The sequence below is a fragment of the Seriola aureovittata genome, chromosome 2 (genome assembly GCF_021018895.1).
Source record: "Seriola aureovittata isolate HTS-2021-v1 ecotype China chromosome 2, ASM2101889v1, whole genome shotgun sequence".
NCBI lineage: Eukaryota > Metazoa > Chordata > Actinopteri > Carangiformes > Carangidae > Seriola > Seriola aureovittata.
In genome coordinates this window covers 13,049,730-13,068,011 of record NC_079365.1, presented here as the reverse complement: position 1 = coordinate 13,068,011, position 18,282 = coordinate 13,049,730, and the positions used below count along the sequence as shown (strand labels likewise).

Below are 18,282 nucleotides of genomic sequence, written 5' to 3'. Positions count from 1 at the left end.
TCAATATCAGTACCCAACAATCCATCGCACTAAATATTGACGGTCAATTATTATCAAGTACCTGGCCAGAGCCTTAGTCTTGTCAGCTTGTTAATTGATCAGATGTTTCTACTGCAATTCATAATTTGCTGTGTTGCTTTTCCATTCAAGGTCATCAGCTAAGGTCTACGACCTTTAGATAAAAATAACACCTTCACCTTTGGTGTTGCGCAACAAAATCACCCAATGTGGCTGGATGTTATCCGTTACAATTCATCACTCAACATAATGAAGCTAATGAAAATGTCACATTGAAATATGACATGTCACAATGTGTCACAATGAGACATGGCATTGAAAAGATGATTACTGAGAGTGGAGTGGTTTTGCACCAGACATCAGTTCATGTATTCAAGTATTCCTGCACATCAGTTTCCACAGACAGTGAAGCAGCGAGTGTGGCAGTAAGCCTAAGAATTACTGTTTTAAACATCTCATGTTGTTAAAAATCTTGTGTTTTGATTCTTTTCTGCTGCTTCAGTTTTTGTAGGTTTGGTAAAGTCTGTGATCAAATATACACTGGGACACAAAGGAGATGACCCATGTCAAATATACATGACTTAACCACCAACAGCTTTTCATTCCAGCGTATTGACTCATATCACAAGGATAATGATGAACAATTAATGACGATGACTCATGCCACTGAATTAACATTAATTATAAATGTAAGTTAAGATGGAAAAATGAAATGAAGCTGATGATTTTATTTAATCAGTTAGTGAAAGAATGGTTTGAATGTGTTCACTAGAAAATGTGCCACTACAACAGATACTATACAAAGATACTGTGTATTTTTTAAAAATCATTTATTTTGAATAAATTTGATAAAACAGAATACATTACATTATATATATTCCCTATTATTTACAGCCATATTTCACAATTTTAGTAGTCAATTTTACATACAAAATTTAAACTTCAACAATGTAAACATCTTTTGTGAAGGATTAATATTTAATACCAATATTAATATTTAAAGACCATCCGGCATCCCCAAAATCCTCTTCATCAGGCATAATAATCAATTACACATTTACAACATTTGCAAACAAGTGAGAATTTTGAAAAGCTGTAATGACAATAATTTAAAAATGAAATGCCTCAAATTTACAAGAACATTGACTGTGTGCCAAAAACCTCTGTGTGACACCTCAGACTTTGCTGTCCATTGACTTGATTTGTCCTTTTTCATCATCGCTTGTGGCAGTCTTGAGGATTTCTACACTGTCAAAGTCGGACGGCATGTCAAAGAAAAGCTCATCATCAAAGCAGTCTCTGTCAGTTGGGGACGCCATAAAGGGCAACTTCATGACCAATCCAGTGAGCAGCCCACCAACTGTAGATGCTGCAATGGTAGAGAAGACAGCTGCAACCTGGTAGAGAGCTTGTTCCTGTGCAGTGCGGCCCAAGCCCGGCTTCAACCCAGGAATCAGCCTTTGAAGCTCCAGCAGCTTTGGATCTCCCTCGGGTGGAGCACGATGGGAGAAGATCTGGTACATACTGGGCCCGTAGGTTTCCTCAGTGGCTAAGAGGATAGCGCAGATTCCTGCTGTGGATGAAATCAGGCCAGTGAGCCCATGGAGGTTGTGAATACCACACTGGTCTTGGATCCTCATGTGTCGGGCTAAAAAGGGAGTCAGGTACTTGTATCCAAAGAAACAGGCAGTACAACCCATGATGCCCAGGGCATACGCAGCTACAGGAGAAATCATCATGTCCACAGACGCCCCAACAGTCACACCACCTGCCAGAGTCACATTCTGAATGTCAGCCATTGTGAGTTTACCTCTCTTGTTAAACACTGCAGTGAGCGCAAAGGCAGTGATAGTGGATGAGCTTAGACCTATAAAAGTGTGGAGTATAGCTCTGTGTTGATCGTCACCCTTAAAGGTCAGAGCAGAGTTGAATGAAGGCCAGAACACCCACAGGAACAGGGTTCCCATTACTGACAGGATGTCAGAATGATAACTGGTTGTCTCTTTAGCATGTCCATCATTCAGACCCGGGCGATACAGAGCAAATGTCACTCCTAGACCAAAGTAGCAGGCAAACAGGTGAATAAGAATAGTGCCCCCTGCATCATTGATTCTAATGTATTTTAATACAGCCCACTCTGTCACAGCAAAGACAGGGATCTCCAGCAAAGCCATAACCAGGAGCTGAACAGGACTGGTCTTTCCAAGCACAGCCCCAAAAGAGATGAGCACCACAGCACAAGCAAACTCTGCATTCAGAAGGTTGATCACCCCAAGGTGAATTTTACCATCATAGTAAAACTGGAAGAAACCCTGCATCAGGATCGCCCACTGGATCGCAAAAGTAGCTGTAAGAAAGTTGAAGACCATTCCACTGAAGCCGTAGAATCGGAAGAAGGCCAGCAGGCAACCGAAGCCTATGAAGATCATCACCTGCACATCAGCAAAGTAGGGATAGTCGCGATACAGGGAGTTGTCCATCGGGTTGGTCTCATTGTTTTGCAGCTTAGCGTTGGCATTGTCATCATAAGTGACAAAGACAGCATAAAGAACCAGAATGACGACCTCCAACACCAGCACAAACACCGGCAGGCGCACCTTCAAACTTGTAGACTCATTCATGATGATGCACAACTCACAGTCCAGAGAGTGGCTCCCCCAGCAGCAACAACACCCCTTTTATACCTCTATTTTATCAGATAAGAGCAGCTAATGGCATTGGAGCCTAACCCCTGGACATGGTTATTTAACAATGCAACACCTTGACTGCAGAGTGTACTTGAATCACTCAGATTCCTCAAAATTACCTTCATGTGTTTCATCACAGTTCTCTTGTTAAATCTCTGAAAGTAGATTTTAAGAGGATGAGTTAGGGTAAATAAAGGATTAATATAGATACTGTAAACAAAGGCTTCATTCTGGTAGAAAATGCTCTGCCACTGAGCAGTTGTTGAATTTCAGTTACCTTGACTTTTCTCACGTTTGGTATATAAAATCTAATTTGCAATGCCAATGACAGTAATTACCTATGTGTGTTGTATGGTTTAAATGATAATAATACAGTGTGATAATATGCACCATGAATGCCATTACTGATGGGTTTATGGAGTGACTGTTAATATTAAATCAAAACAACAACAAACATTTATTTGTTGATATTAAGGTTTATTTATTAAGTTATTGATTTTTTTTTACTGTTTCCATTCCTTTCATGATAAAGTTCTGATGACCCTTTTATAGAATAAAATGTCAAATATGATTAAATTTTTTTTTACCAACAACAGTTTCATATATCAAAGCCAAAAGTAATGTTTTCAGACTTTTTTCAAGTCAAAAATATTAATAGTGATAGGGCCAATCCAAGATAGGAATTGTAACCATGAGATGACAGGTAGTTTAGGCAGTTTCTAAACCACTGTGCGACCAGGATCTGTGTCAGAGGAATTAATTTCAGACGAGACACTGGCATGTTTCCTAAAATTGGTCCTAGAAACGTGCCTGCAGTGAAAACAAGCTACGTTAAGTATGTTGGCTGGTACAGAGAGTTGATAATTTCCTGCACTTAACTGCCATGAATATTTTGACATGAGGGAGAGAAAAAAATGCTTTATGGTTGACTTGTTGGAATGATGTGATTTATTCTTGAGAGAAAAAGGTTGTGAAATAGCAAAGTTGTGCTGGTCAGGAGAATTAAACAGTAAAAATAGAAATATGGTGCTCATTTTAAATAACCCCTACAATTTTTAACAGTGGGTTGCAATATTATTTTTTAGCTCAACAAAACAATTTCCAGATTGCCTTTCTTTTTGCCTTTATTAGATAGTGTTTGACAGTATTAACTAGAAATGACAGAAACATGTGGAGGGACATACAGCAGGTCCTGAGCTAAAGACAAGTGAGCTAAAGGAGTTTTTTTAAATCGAAAACAACTGGACTAGGTTATTTGTCTGTGAAGACGTTTCACCTCTCATCCAAGAGGCTTCATCAGTTCGTGTACGCATCTGACCAGGCTAGGACTGGTCCTACTTTCTGGTGTGGAGACCCAGGTATTTAACCTCTTGTGGGCGTTCACAAGGATGATGATGTCACTGGTTCCCTTTTTGTGCTCCAAGTGTCAACGACAGTCGTTTGCATGACTGTCGTTGGTGGAAAATTGGTTTCGACTTCGTTAGTGCTCTATTGTGTTATAACGACAGTCGTTGGAGTCACATGCCACTTGTGAACAGTTGTTATTCTTGGAGGCTAGATTGTTGAGTCTCCTGGGAAGGGATGAAAGGGCAGCATTGTAAATTGGAGATAGGTGGTGTCTGAGACCTCCTCCCCTGTTGAGGGATGGTTTCTCTATTTTTACATAGATGGCCTCTTTTACTCCTCTTTCGAACCAACTGTCCTCTCTGTCTAGGATGTGGACATTGCTGTCCACAAAGGAGTGGGCTTTCTCCTTGAGATGTAAATGAACAGCAGAGTCCAAGCCTGAGGAGTTAGCTCTCCTGTGTTGGGCCATGCGTTTGTGCAGTGGTTGTTTCGTTTCTCCAATGTAGAGGTCATTGCATTCCTCGTTACACTGGACCGCATACACCAGGTTGCTTTTGCGGGTGTGTGGTGTTCTGTCTTTGGGGTGTACCAACCTCTGTCTGAGTGTGTTGCTGGGTTTGAAATACACAGGGATACGGTGTTTGTTGAAAAAAGGCCATCTATGTTAACACTTGGAGCACAAAAAGGGAACCAGTGACATCATCATCCTTGTGAACGCCCACAAGAGGTTAAATACCTGGGTCTCCACACCAGAAAGTAGGACCAGTCCCAGCCTGGTCAGATGCGTACACGAACTGATGAAGCCTCTTGGATGAGAGGTGAAACGTCTTCACAGACAAATAACCTAGTCCAGTTGTTTTCGATTTAAAAAACTCCTTTAGGATACTATGACCTGGACAAATGAGAATATACACAGGCTTAAAGACAAGTGACATCATGGTGAGGCCTCATGGTAGATGCTTGCTTTAAACTGCTGGTCATCAAAATGCTAAATTTTTGCTGTCATCAAGATTGATGGGATTATTAGACTGGCTATATGCTAAGTCTTTCAATCCACGTTTTTCTAGCCTATGTATTGATAAATTTAGGTTAATATTAAAATAATAAGCATGTATAAGACTATGTAAATAACGTGGAAGGGGCAAGGCATGGCAAGGTGCCTTTATCTGAATACCACTTTTACATAAATAAAGTAGGATATGTAGGCATGCGAGGCATGACAAGGAGGATACCATGACCAAACCCTTTTCACTTAAGACACACTAGGACAAGCACATGTGTAATTAATAAAACTAATAATGGCTAAATCTCATTTAGCTGCTTCAGTTTCAGGGTCCTTACATTGTGAATGCAGACTCAATGTCACACTTTCATATATTACAGGAACACTTGAATATAACAGAGCCATTGTTAAAGTTATGGTTTGATTTTCCTACAATGAAAAGTCAAAAATGTCTGCTGTGAAAAAGGTCTATTGGGAGTACAACGTTTAGCCTTGAAATATGCAAATATAGGCTATGCTAATTCTGAGCAGAAAAAGTAATTGTTTTCAAGATGTGACACTGAGAAGTAATAGCTAAACCTAATGTTGAGCGGCTGTGCTTTTAAAGAAATGCAGCCTTGCCTCCACGTTCATGTTCACACTCCGAGGCAGTGGAGGCAGCAGAGACAGACAAACATTGAGAAAATAAAAAACAGAGCGAGGAAGAGGACGACGGGCTCCCATGGTGCTCTGCACTGCCAACGTATGCAAACAGGAACATGGCTACCGGTTTTTAACATCAGCAGTCTATTTGAAAAAACACACATCTGTGGTAATACAATATTTGCTGTGCCTCCGTGACAGAAGAAGGAAAAAGCCGTCGTAGAGTTTATCAGCGGAGCCGGCAGACCCTCTGAAAACAGCGTCTTCTTGTTCATAAATCACAGACAGGTAACGGATCAGTTAGCTCGGTCGGCAGCTAACGTTAGCATTGCAAGTCAACTACCATATCGAGTCACTTAAATCTCTAACATGTTGCAGTGTCCGTCCTGAAATCAGCATTTAAAGCTCTTAAAGCGAGACATCGCACATCATCGTAATGGTTAAGACGTATGTTTTTCTTAAATAGACACGTAGGATAGGTGATGTGTGTATGATTGTCTGTGGTGTGTGTTAGGAGTCGAGGAGCTTTGACACGACTGCATTTCTGTGACATTTCAGTGATTGAATTTATTTATGAAACAGACGTTATCGCGGCCTGATAGTTGTTTAACTAATACTCATACAATTACAGCCATCGACATGGCACTGCCCAGCTGGCGACATGGAGTAGGGCTCTTGTTGCATATCATTTGTTTGTGGTGTCTCCGTGTATTGTTTGTCACCGGTTGGTGCACTGAGCATTACATTTACTGGGTGTGAGCTTCAGTGACTGACAGCGGTATATTTAGGTGTCCACACTGATAGTGAATTGAACTGACACACACATGTACCAAGTGCCAGTACGAAAATCCATCAGCGACTCCATTTTGCTCCGGAGTCTCAGAGTTTTTGATGTTTGCAGGAATATTATGTTAATTTTTTACAGAGCTACTACAGAGTCCATATTACGTTATGGTACTACATCTGGTTTGGAAACTGAACGGTCTAGTCTAAAGCTCAAACATTTAGTCTGGTTGAAACGGCAGGGGAAATTATGGGGACGCCCACACCCCTCACTCCTCAAGACACTAGAGCAGTCCAGTGTGCTGCAGGCCAAGAAGCCTTAACCTGACCCTGAGTATGTGCTAATGAAACCTCTGTATAAGCACAGCCTCTGCAAACTTTCATTCATGCCCCTGTCAGTCAAATTATGAATGGGCAACTCCTGCAGGACAGAACAGCAGGAGGACTCTTAAGAGAACTGCAGGTTTTATCAACTGCATGTTTGTAAGTAAAAAGGCGTGTAATGTGCGCCCATCGAATGTGTATTTAATGTCTTTTTACTATAATGTTTGTAGTGTCCCCAAGACAAAATTTCTCCCATGGAAGATAATAAAGTAAACTCAACCTATTTGCATTTAGGACTTGTTTGAACAGAACCATGCCTACATAAAATCATAGATTACAAACCTTGCTCTCGGGGACAAATGAAATCTGACTGTTCTTACTTTTCCCATTGAAACTCCACAAAATTGCCAGTGCTCTGTCGAGATGAGAAACAGTCTTTGATCAAGAGACTTTTCCAGTATGTAGAATACTCTGTTCAAATGAAAATCCACCTTGAACCAGAAATATTACAGTATATTGGACTGCTTCAGTGATGATTTATCAATTGGTTCAAGGATTAGTTGAAAATGAATCCCCAGCTTCACATTTGGATGTTATTCTCTTTCCTCTTCGTTATATCATTATGAATTGGTCAAACAAAACTAGCAATTTAAAAATGTCACCTTGTGCACTGGACAATGAATGTATCAGCTCATATCCCCAACCTGTTCAGGCACACAGCCCCATTCTTTCATCGTGATAACAACATAAATCTTTACATTGCAGTTTGTAGCAACTGTTATTTAACCGGGACACAGGTTACACACTTGGTGTTCTAGTGAGTATTAACGATAGCAAGACAGTGCTTGTAAGATTGGCTCAAACTAAACTACTGTACCTGAGTTCATTGTACTGAAGGAACATGTCACACAGTGTCACTCAGTGATTAAATTGATTTTAGATGGCAATAGAGATCTCACCAGGGTCAATTGATTGTTGGTTTAAAATTTGTTGACAAAAAGAAATGCAGCATCAGTCGTACCTTTATTTAAAGACAGAATAAACACTGACAAATACCACTGACACTAAGCCAACAACAATTGCAATAATCAATTACTTATTTAAGCCATTTATCAAAAATTGCCTAACGTTCACAGGTTCCAACTTTTTAGCCCTGATCTTCTGATCCAAGACTGTGCACAGGAAAGACTTTATTGCAGTTTTTTTCACCTATGCTGCTGCAGCCTGCTGCTTTCATCCACTTTCCAGGCGAGACACAATTAATCTCAGGCTGTCCATGGAGCAGGTCCATGTTTGTTTTAGATGACACCATCAAAGTAGTTTAACTCTCTGCCGCTCAGCTTTTGGAGAGGTTGGTTCAAATGCACAAATTCACATCTGATCTCTGTTATATAATAAAACTGTTACTTCTATTTTAGGGTGTATTTTGTCTTGCAAAGACAGGCCAGTGGGAGCATGTCATTTCAGGATGTGTAATACAGCTCTGGTATTGCTGGGATGTTATTCAGTGGTAGGCTGTTCCTTCAAGACGTAAGAATGGGCTCAGAAGGATTTATTCCTAGCTGTATGATTTGTTGTGTTGAACATAATTACATGAATAATTGATAACCTGTAATTGTGAACACTCTCTATTATTTTCTTTCAGTGTGGGTCAAGATGGCAAGTCCAAGGACCAGACGAGTTCTGAAGGAAGTGAGAACCCAGGATGAGAATAATGTAAGTTCTCAGAGCAACTTATTCTCAGTCAAAATAGTGTCACCTCAATGGAGCCTTATAAATCACCTACTGTGGAAGATAGCAGGTGTTTGGGAAGCCTGCGTTGTAGCACCTTCCTACAACCCTTCACCAAATTTCCCTGCTGTCATCCTTTTTCAAATAAACGGTGGGAGTAACTTTAGGTGGAATTCCACCTCCAGTGGACACGCTGGCCGGCATCTTTGGCAACAGCAGTGGGCAGATACACTGTAATCTCTCTTAACCTATAAATAAATATACTAAGAAAATAGCTTCACATTTAAACGTCAGTTCAAGCATATGTTTGCATTATAAATAGTACTTTATACTTTTTCAAGTCATTTTTTGTCTTTTTAACAGTTAAGATAGATAGAAACTTGAGATCAGTGGTCCCAACAATCTCATTCACTATTTGTGTTTATGTACAATGTTGAAATGCAAGGTTTTAATGAATGTTTTGTAATATTGTTAAAGCAAATATTTAATCTTAATATATTTATTAATAAATGCAGGGTCAGCCTACCATTTTTTTTTTTAACACAACAATAATAATAATAATAATAATAATAATAAAAATAATTATCCTTTTCTTTTCAGCTGTGTTTTGAATGCGGTGCTTTCAACCCCCAGTGGGTTAGTGTGACCTATGGCATCTGGATTTGTCTTGAGTGCTCTGGCAAGCACAGAGGCCTGGGAGTACATCTCAGGTAAGAACCTTGAAACTGATGCAGTTGGTGACATTAGAGATGTTACCAGTCAGATTTTGGGTGGTGGCACTGATTTTTACGGTTTCATTCACCAAGCTATGAAATAAAACTTAATAAAAGAATACACTGAGTTTTTGGATAAACCTATCTACTACCAGTTCTGAGCATGGACATTAAAAGTGTCCTTGGAACAACAAAGTGAGCAACCAATTGTGGATGCATTGATGAGTTGTGTGTATATGGTCCCATTTTTGTAATGACTAGTAACAGCTGCAGCAGCCCAGCGAATTATTACACCCTGATAATGTTTATCTCTTCTTTTCAGTTTTGTGCGCTCTGTCACCATGGACAAGTGGAAAGATATTGAACTTGAGAAGATGAAAGCAGGAGGGAATGGAAAATTCAGATTGTTTCTTGAACTTCAAGATGATTATGATCCCAACTGGACTTTACAGGAGAAATACAACAGCAAAGCTGCTGCACTCTTCAGGGACAAGGTGAGCTGTGCAGATCCAAAGGTCTATGATTAACAGATGTTCATTTTTCTTGCTGAATGAAGACCACAGCTGTATTCATTTCCTACACATTTCACACTTAGAATGAAATCCTTATTCTAGCCGATTACCAATCATCAATCAATCCAACAGTCAGTTGGATTTTTGTGACGATTCTTGTCCAAGATTTTAAGTTGTGATTGTGAATTAAACCAAAAAGGGAACTTGAAGAATTGGTCCAGTGTTGGCAGAGGTTTCTGTCAGATTTTTGCTTGTGAACACTGTGCCTCTTTTATATAAATACCCAATCTGGTGACACTGTGTATGTGACAGGTTGCAACTTTAGCAGAGGGTAAGGAATGGTCCATTGAGACATCCTCTGCCAAAAACTGGACATCTCCTCAACCCAAGACGAGCCTTTCATCCTCTCATCGGTAAGTTTGGAGGAAGTTTTAAACATACTCATGCTGTGTCTAATATCGGATACAGAACAGCCATCAAAGCAGTCAATTCATGTTTCTGTTATTTAGCTCAGGGGGACCCGGACAAAACTCAGCGAAGTCCAGCGACAAAGCTTTTGAGGATTGGTTGAGTGACGATGTTAATTCTTATCAGAGGTAAGAGCCTTACAAGATTTGTTTTTTTTTTATTATTCACTCTTATGTTGTTTACTGTAAATATTTCTGTAAACTTTTTGCTGTGTATAACAATTTTTGATGCTTCTTCAGTGGAGGGGGTTACAGTGGGAATCAAGAGAATCGGTATGTTGGCTTTGGCAACACAGTGACCCCAGAGAAGAAAGAGGATGACTTCCTGAACAACGCCATGTCTTCTATTTATTCAGTAAGTCATGATATATATGTTATGCCTGAGATGAACTTTCGGTTGTATTTTTTCCCTCTGTGACAATTTTTCTTTTCTTGTGTTTTTGACAGGGTTGGAGCAATTTCACTGTTGGCGCTAGCAAATTTGCTTCTATCGCTAAAGATAATGTAAGTGTATTTATGCAATAATTGTATGTATCCTATTTGTGCAGCACAGAAATTCAAATCAGAATTTCTGCATATAAGTAACAACCTTTATGCAAAAATAAAGGTCATTAATTATTATTTTTCATCTTTGTCCCCTGCAACAGACGACTAAACTGGCAAACCAGGCAACTTTAAAGGTAAGATTAATATAGTCATGGCTAACCCATTACATAACATAGGTTTCCATAGTCTTATTCTGTGTATTGTATTAAGTCGTCAACTCTTTTTTGAGAGTGTTAGTATTTACAAACTGTATGCTATTTTTCATGGTAAATCTCTTAACATATAATGTAAACAGCTCTAATAACTGTGTGACTACTTCAATATCTCTTTGCCCTCTCTGGATGTAGTTAAGGGGCTATAAAGCACCCCCTGAACCGGTAAAGCAGATAATAGGTGCATGGCGCTTTTCCCACATCATGTTATTTTTTTTTAAATACATATCATCCATGTTCTTTATTTTTGTAAGCTTGTCAGTTTTCCATCAGTAAAACAAACATTTTGAATGTCGTTTTCACGTGCTTCAGCTTGGATATACTCACACAAGGCATTGTTTCTGTCTTGGTACCTGTATTTTGAGTTTATGGATAACCTGTGAAAGGCAGCTGCTAACTGTATTATGTGACAGAATATATTATGGGATGGGGATTGCCTTTAATTCCTACCTCTAATATAGAAATGTATTTCACTCGCTTCCATTGAAAATGGGTTATCCATTCATGCATGACAGTTTTTGTGTTGACTGCAAACAGTGCTGTAGAGGTGTAATGGTAATTACACAATTAAAATAACGTTGGGGCTCTTCATTTGAACTCAATAGTGTAAGTAGCACTATTTAGTAGGTTTTTGGTTCATAGGTGTTGGCTGCTATTTTGTTCTTTTTCTGAAAATAAAGCAACAAGGAAACAATCTTGTGAAAAATCATAACTTTAATGCAACATGTTACTCTACATAACTTAGGAGGCAGAGTAAAAAGCAAAGACTTTTTATATCTGGAATTAGTGATGTACACTTTCAAGGCTGCTAATATTTAACCAAACTGCACAGAAAAAATATGTATGCAGTGTTGCCTCAGCAGAGAAGTTCACACTGGTGATGCAAATGTTTTAAACCATTACACCCTCTAGAGTTTGTTCAGTGTCATGGTGAATGGGAATGATGGGTCACTTTATGCAACTGCAGAACAAGCAGCTCAGTGTCTTGCGCTACTGTGAATGTTAAACTGTGTTTCATTCAAGTGAATTCTCCCCTCTGACTTCCAACCAGGCTACAGAGTTAGGACAGACATTAAATGAGAATGTTATCAAACCTACCCAAGAAAAGGTAACATTGATGTTTGAAGTTGTTGATTTGGTGGGGTGCAGTGCTTTAGAAACAAAAACAGCTTCAGATGTGAATGTCCTATTTTCTACACTGCTTTTCTTTTCTAATATCTGCTTTATGCCAGCTTACATTATACGACAAAAGCTGTGGTTTCAAAGATACAAAAAAAACCCCAAAAAACTATCAAACCTTAGTCTACCCAGTCAGGAACTCAGCCTCCCACAGCAATACAGCTGTGAACTATTTATTTGGGAATGGGTGTGAGTCAGTGAACTCTCAGCACAGTCATTGGAGAAGGCTTAAAAGTGCATTTAAATATGTTTAGTAGCCAAAGTCTTTGTTCAGATATCATGCCTCATTTCAAGGCATTCAGTTTTCGCTTCAATTCAGCTTCTTTTTCCATTTATCTGGCAACGTAACGAGTTAAAAATCTTTTATTTGGCAAAAAAAATTTAAGCCAAGCTTCACTGATCTGTGGCAAAAGATAAAATGCCACAGTCTTGGTAATGGTAAACACAAAAAGACACAACCTGGAGCTATTACTGACAATTAATTAGTCACTGGCTTTGCATATGTTTGAGCTTTTGCATTAAAATAAGCTTTGTTTTTTGGTAAAATGTATGAACTAAATAATATCACCTTCCCTAAAATCATGGTGAGTGTTTTCCACATAAATGCTTCCACATAGCTGCTCTAATGCTTACTGTCAAATGAGCAGCTCCAGGATGTGTCTTTTTAATGAGATCAAATGAGGCCGGTGTAGCTGGAAGAAAACATTTTGATATTCATTTATCAAAATACACAATACAAATGTGATAAAGTAGGAGTTTGCTTTTTAATTAGTAGAAAATCTGTTTCACTCTACTGCGTAGTGGTTTACTCTCCGAGGCCAGTGACTGAGAGTGAGTGATATTAATGAAATGCTATTGTCTTCTAATGTACAGCTGGCATTGGTGATTTAAGGTATTTATAGAATGTACTTTTGTTTTTGTCTCCCTATTCTCTTGCAAAATGGTGGTAGCTGCATTACTTTGGAGTTTTTCTCTCTTGAGACGAATGACCTTTTGTTTGACTCAAACAAAGGGTTGTTCTTTCCTCATGTTGATTATCAGTGCCCTTAATCAAACACATGCAATCGCTTTTCGCACAATCAAAAACAAACTTGTTCACTACATGTTCTGTTTGACAAACATATTTGGATTTTTAGTTGTTTTTTTTATAATAATTTGCATCAAACAATTTGCATTAATGCAGGTGAAAGATGGAAAATTGCTAGATGAAATGACAGTCAGCATCACTGGGCTGGCAAACAAGGTAGGATGGGCAGATCTCTGCCATGTTGCACAGGCACAAAACCAGTCTCCTAAGTGAGGAACAGTTGCTCTGATCCAAAACCTCTTAGTACAGATGTGCAAAAACTACAGATGCAGTCCCTCTCAACATTGTAACCCTCCAAGGAGACTGGTTTTTGCTGCAATGATGAATGTACAATGAACAATACTAACTTAATGTAATCTCTTATTTTTCTTGCTGCCATTATTATTCTGGTGGTGAGTACTGTGTTTGAAAATAAGCATTTGTGAGGATTTTTATTATTACTGCCTCTATTTCTGTTGCTAAAATTGAAATTACAGCACAGTCTGTTAATTTCTTGTGCACTAAATACTGATTATTAATTATTATATTTGATGTCATACAGTTGCTATTTTTTCCCCACCTTCAGCATAGCTCTTTTGGATGTAAAGTAGAAATATGTAAAGTAAAATACAATGTATTAGTCATTTATTTCTTACAAAGTCATGATGTTCTAACACAGTAACAACTGCATAGAATTTTTGTTTACCTGAGTTTACTCTTTTCTGTAGGTTCAGGGAGCTGGTGCAAAATTGACTAACCTCTTCTCGGGAAAACCAGAAGATGGGTATGATAACATTTTTTACAATTTAAAAACTCCCACATACAAAATCTTTTGTAATATGTGATTTAATTTTATGAGACATGAACTATTGAAGCATTTCTTCATGTTTTGACTTGTGTTCAGGTCTGCTGGAGAAAGTTATCAGAACATGGATGCCACTGAGGGATATCAAGGCAGTTCTACCCAGCCTGTCTCAAAGGACTTCTGGGAAACCTTTGGCAGCAACACCTCCTTAAAGGCCAAGAAATCTCCCAGCAGTGACAGCTGGACCGTTGCAGATAATTCTGCAAAGAAGAGCTCTGACAGTTGGGACAATTGGGGCTCCGAAGCCGCGTCCAACAACAAACACAGTACAGAAGAGAGCTGGGAGGCCTGGGACAACAACTGGGAGAATGCGGATGGTAAGACGAAGAAGAGTCCCACAAAACCTGCTGAGGACACCTGGGATAATGCAGACTGGTAGTGACCTCGCAACCATCCATCTCATCTTTTTCCCTCCCCTCCTTTTTCTGGCCTTTTCCATCTGTCTCCCTCCCTCTCTCTGTTCATCTCACTGGCACTTTCAGGGAAAGAGCTGTGTCTGCTTTGTTTCTGTCAATCCAAATTCAAAAATATATTTATTATAAACCCAAGAAACAATGAATGAAGCCTGGGGTTAGATTGAGCTCATTATTAAATGAATATTCTCTAAAAAACAACAACAACAAAAACAACTGTATTGACTTGCAGTCATGTATATTATTGTAAATTACCTTCATCACAGGGAATTACAATGAATCAGTGTAGATATGGTCATGAATTTACTGCCTGGACTCCCCCAATATAATACACTTAATGGTGAAGAAGATAGTGTTCATAGTGTATCATGGGTTTAATAATAGTGGTTTTCGATTCACCACATAAATAGATAAAAAAAAAATCTGACATTGTAAATATGAATCCTTGTAAATACAGTATGATTGCCTAAACACTAATCACATTCATTTCTATGTGTTCAAATTGACCTACTTTGCCCCTAGACCCTTTGCACATTTTGTTCTTGTAAAATTGATTGTCGAGAAGCATTTGGATAGAAAACAGCCATTGTCATAGAAAATATAGTCATAAAGTGTAATTAGATTAAGGGAACAAATACTGTAACAAATTGGCTATCATTAATCAAAAAATGGACGGATTTGTCAATTTTACATGAAATAATCTAATATGTATGTGCTAGGGCTCTTTTTTAACTTTTACATTATTTTCATTAAAATGTGCAAATAGTCAAGGGGCTTGATCATTTTATCATGTTGCCAAGACCAGAAAATTCTACAACAGGATGCTTGGAAGTTGTTTTGGGGCAAATGGATGTATCACACTGGTGTCATGCAGACAAGATAACTTAAAACTATTTGGTTTCAGACAGATAAGCTGTTGAAACTCGTTTTGATTGACATTCATTTTTTCCATCTCCACTCTGTCATTAACAACAGCTCAAGACCTCACTGTAATCTGAGTAATGAAAAGTATTCACTGTAAATGTCTTCAGTGACAGATAAAGTATTCTTTAAAGCACATCCCCAACATCATGTTAGGATTTTTTTTGCAACTGCAACATTAATCACATTGTTTCTTTTTACTTCATAGCTGGTTTTTGCAATATTATGCTTTTTATTTGTTTCTTTTTCTTTATCTGATCTTAAAGCTGACTGATATTGTTCACACAGTCATACAGGCTGTGTTCAGTTGTGGTCCAGCGGATGCAGTTGTTAAATTCATAATTTTCCTTTTTTATTTTAAAGACACACATTTGGGTATTTTAAGGAATTGATATCTAAAAATGATTAGTTTATTGTTGACAATTTCATATAAAAGCCACTCATTGCAGGGTTATATGCTGTATGTACTGTACTGTATATGCGAGTTGTGTTTTAATAACTGGACACAGTTGGGAACTGTAGACTGTAGATTGTTTTCTGCATGGTTCTGCCTGTAACTTGTGACCTCAGCTGAACTGACAGGTCATTGTAAATTTCATCTTGTATGAAGAAACCCTGTGTGATCTGTTCTCCGCCTCTGTGTCAAGTGTTATTGCACCTTGGTGGTTATATATTGTGAGGATTTGGTGTCACAGATATCTTCACGCGTGTATTAACATCTGAATTGTGGAGTAATATTAATGAAGCTCATTATACGCTGAATGCTTAGATGGTCATAGCTCTCAAAATGCTTGTTATAAATTAATTAAATCAACCTGGTACATCACTCAGTCAGATGGTAGTAGGAATGTAATCGGTGTGAAATTTAATATTAGGCCTATTAACCTGATAATCTTAAAATTTAAATGAGCTGTCGAGGTTTGAAAAGAGTCCAATTTTGCAGCACCTAACTTCTCTATGTGGCCTTTAATTCCTATAACATAGTGTTGCAACTTTATCCTACTGTTTAGGACTTTAGTTTAATTTGTTTGTGCGTGTAATAACCTAGAGATGCTCAGTCTACAAATTCTAAATTCAAGTTAGATTCAATCAAACCAATTTCAACAGAGTTCTGACTCTGATTTGTCTAAACTTGTTTGGCTTGGTGTGTGTGCTCATTGGCCAGTAGTCGGTCATCAACTGCTCACAGACTAATGTGCCAGTGCAATACAGCTGCTGGATTTTTATTTGTTATTAGGGTGTTAAACATTTTGCTATTCTTCTATAGGCGGCCCTCATTGGGCCTCTTGATTGGTAAAAATAGCATTTATTATTGCAGGTTTTGACTAGTGAAGGATAACTCCTGGGAACTTTATTCCATGCCCATTTCCTACCTCTAAGAAGTCTTCAGTTTACTGACGAGTACCCAGTACTGAACATGTTTTTTTTCCTAACCTTGCATCATGGTTATGATGTAGACCTTATTATAGCAGGCTTGGTTTGCTGTGACTCATTTTTGTCTTTGTTAAAAGACAAAATGTGTGTACGTGTGTAACAGCAAACCAGCAAAGATTGGTCTACACTGTTTTTATATACTATACTGATCATTCCTGGAACATTTATGTCGCTTAACCTCTGCAGTCATGTGTTCATTTATGGTCATGTGTTAAATGCCTTAAAAAGCTGTGCTTGCTTTTTGTTGATACCGATGTCAGTTTGCTTGTGTGTCTCTGATACAGTGAGGTGTACATGTCAGTAAATCACCATCTAAGATAATGTCGAGTCATACATTGTTACCCTCAACTTAACCTTTTATTACAGAAGCTTTATGTCAGTTATTTTATATTTTTCTTTTTCTTTTATGATGGTATAACATAAAACAAATTTAGGGGAAAATAATGGAAGACTGTCTGAACAGTCACTTGTCTGAAATGTGTAGTTCTAAAATACAATAGTTTTGGTGGATAAACTTTTGGGGTTACTGGTACACTTGCTTCATGGTAAAATTACAGAATGTGTTATTGAATGAAATGCATCATATAGGTCTTGATATAAGGTGAGAATCTTTTTTTAAAAAATAAAACCTGATGTATTTTTTGCCACATAATCAGAATCGAATTTTCCAGAGCAACAGTTTAGCTCAGTGTCTGTGCCTGTCGAGCATTTGAGATCGGGTATGTCCACGTTTGTTGATGAAACTGTAATGTCAGAAATACTATTTTTTGATGTCGTGCATGAGATGTAACGTGGAGCTAAATACATTCAGCTGTTTTTGATTTAAAAGGTGTTTCCTCAGTGAATTGAATTGCAGTTGTCTGCTTGCCCCCTTCAAGTTTCACCAGCAGCCATCCCTCGAGGTGAGCCAGTGTTACTCAGTTGAAGCTGTGGATATTTTTCCTGTACACATGGTCTCTGTGTTAAATAAAAATGTATTGTGCTGTGAATGCAATTGGTTTCTTACTTGTTTTTCTATCTGGTGTCATTTGTTGACTGTCTTGGGGAGAGATTGATACAACAAAATTGATATCAAAGCCTGTCAGAAAATTAATCCAAAAGGTAAATGAATATAAAAATGTGTTTGTTTGTTGGAAAAGGGTTGCTTTTGGTCGGAGAGACAAGTTGTTAAATTGTACACAGGCTGCTGCATGATATATTTAGTGGCAGATATTCTCAGATCGTACAGAAAACTTCTCATGATCAGATCAGCTGATGTTATATATAATAAAGTGGATCATTTTCTTACAGTAGATGCAGTGTTTCTGTGACTGAATGAACACCACAAGTATGCAGTATGATTAAGAGGCAAACGGATGCATGAAGGATGCAAAGAACCCAACAAGGCTATATTACATGGATGTTGAATAGCCTAACTTC

At 38.2% G+C, this 18,282-nt stretch overlaps 2 protein-coding genes across 7 annotated transcripts; one reads left to right on the top strand and one right to left on the bottom strand.

Annotated features, from left to right (window-relative positions):
- Positions 1–1,193: 1,193 nt before the first annotated feature.
- On the bottom strand, positions 1,194–2,639 carry LOC130177114 (ammonium transporter Rh type B-like). Its single transcript, XM_056388569.1, has one exon. It carries the CDS (start codon positions 2,637–2,639, stop codon positions 1,194–1,196), a length of 1,446 nt encoding a protein of 481 aa, XP_056244544.1.
- A 3,113-nt stretch (positions 2,640–5,752) lies between these two features.
- On the top strand, positions 5,753–17,857 carry arfgap1 (ADP-ribosylation factor GTPase activating protein 1). 6 transcript variants are annotated; one of them, XM_056398042.1, is made up of 13 exons: positions 5,753–5,985; positions 8,450–8,520; positions 9,136–9,245; positions 9,571–9,742; positions 10,073–10,173; positions 10,270–10,356; positions 10,468–10,582; positions 10,675–10,731; positions 10,875–10,907; positions 12,037–12,093; positions 13,348–13,407; positions 13,965–14,014; positions 14,135–17,857. In XM_056398042.1, exons 2-13 carry the CDS (start codon positions 8,461–8,463, stop codon positions 14,472–14,474), a joined length of 1,242 nt encoding a protein of 413 aa, XP_056254017.1. In that variant the 5' UTR covers positions 5,753–5,985; positions 8,450–8,460; the 3' UTR covers positions 14,475–17,857. The 6 variants fall into 6 exon arrangements, with proteins under 6 accessions (XP_056254017.1, XP_056254009.1, XP_056254022.1 ...); XM_056398034.1 differs by having other exon boundaries at positions 13,959–14,014; XM_056398047.1 differs by lacking the exon at positions 12,037–12,093 and having other exon boundaries at positions 13,959–14,014.
- Positions 17,858–18,282: the final 425 nt, after the last annotated feature.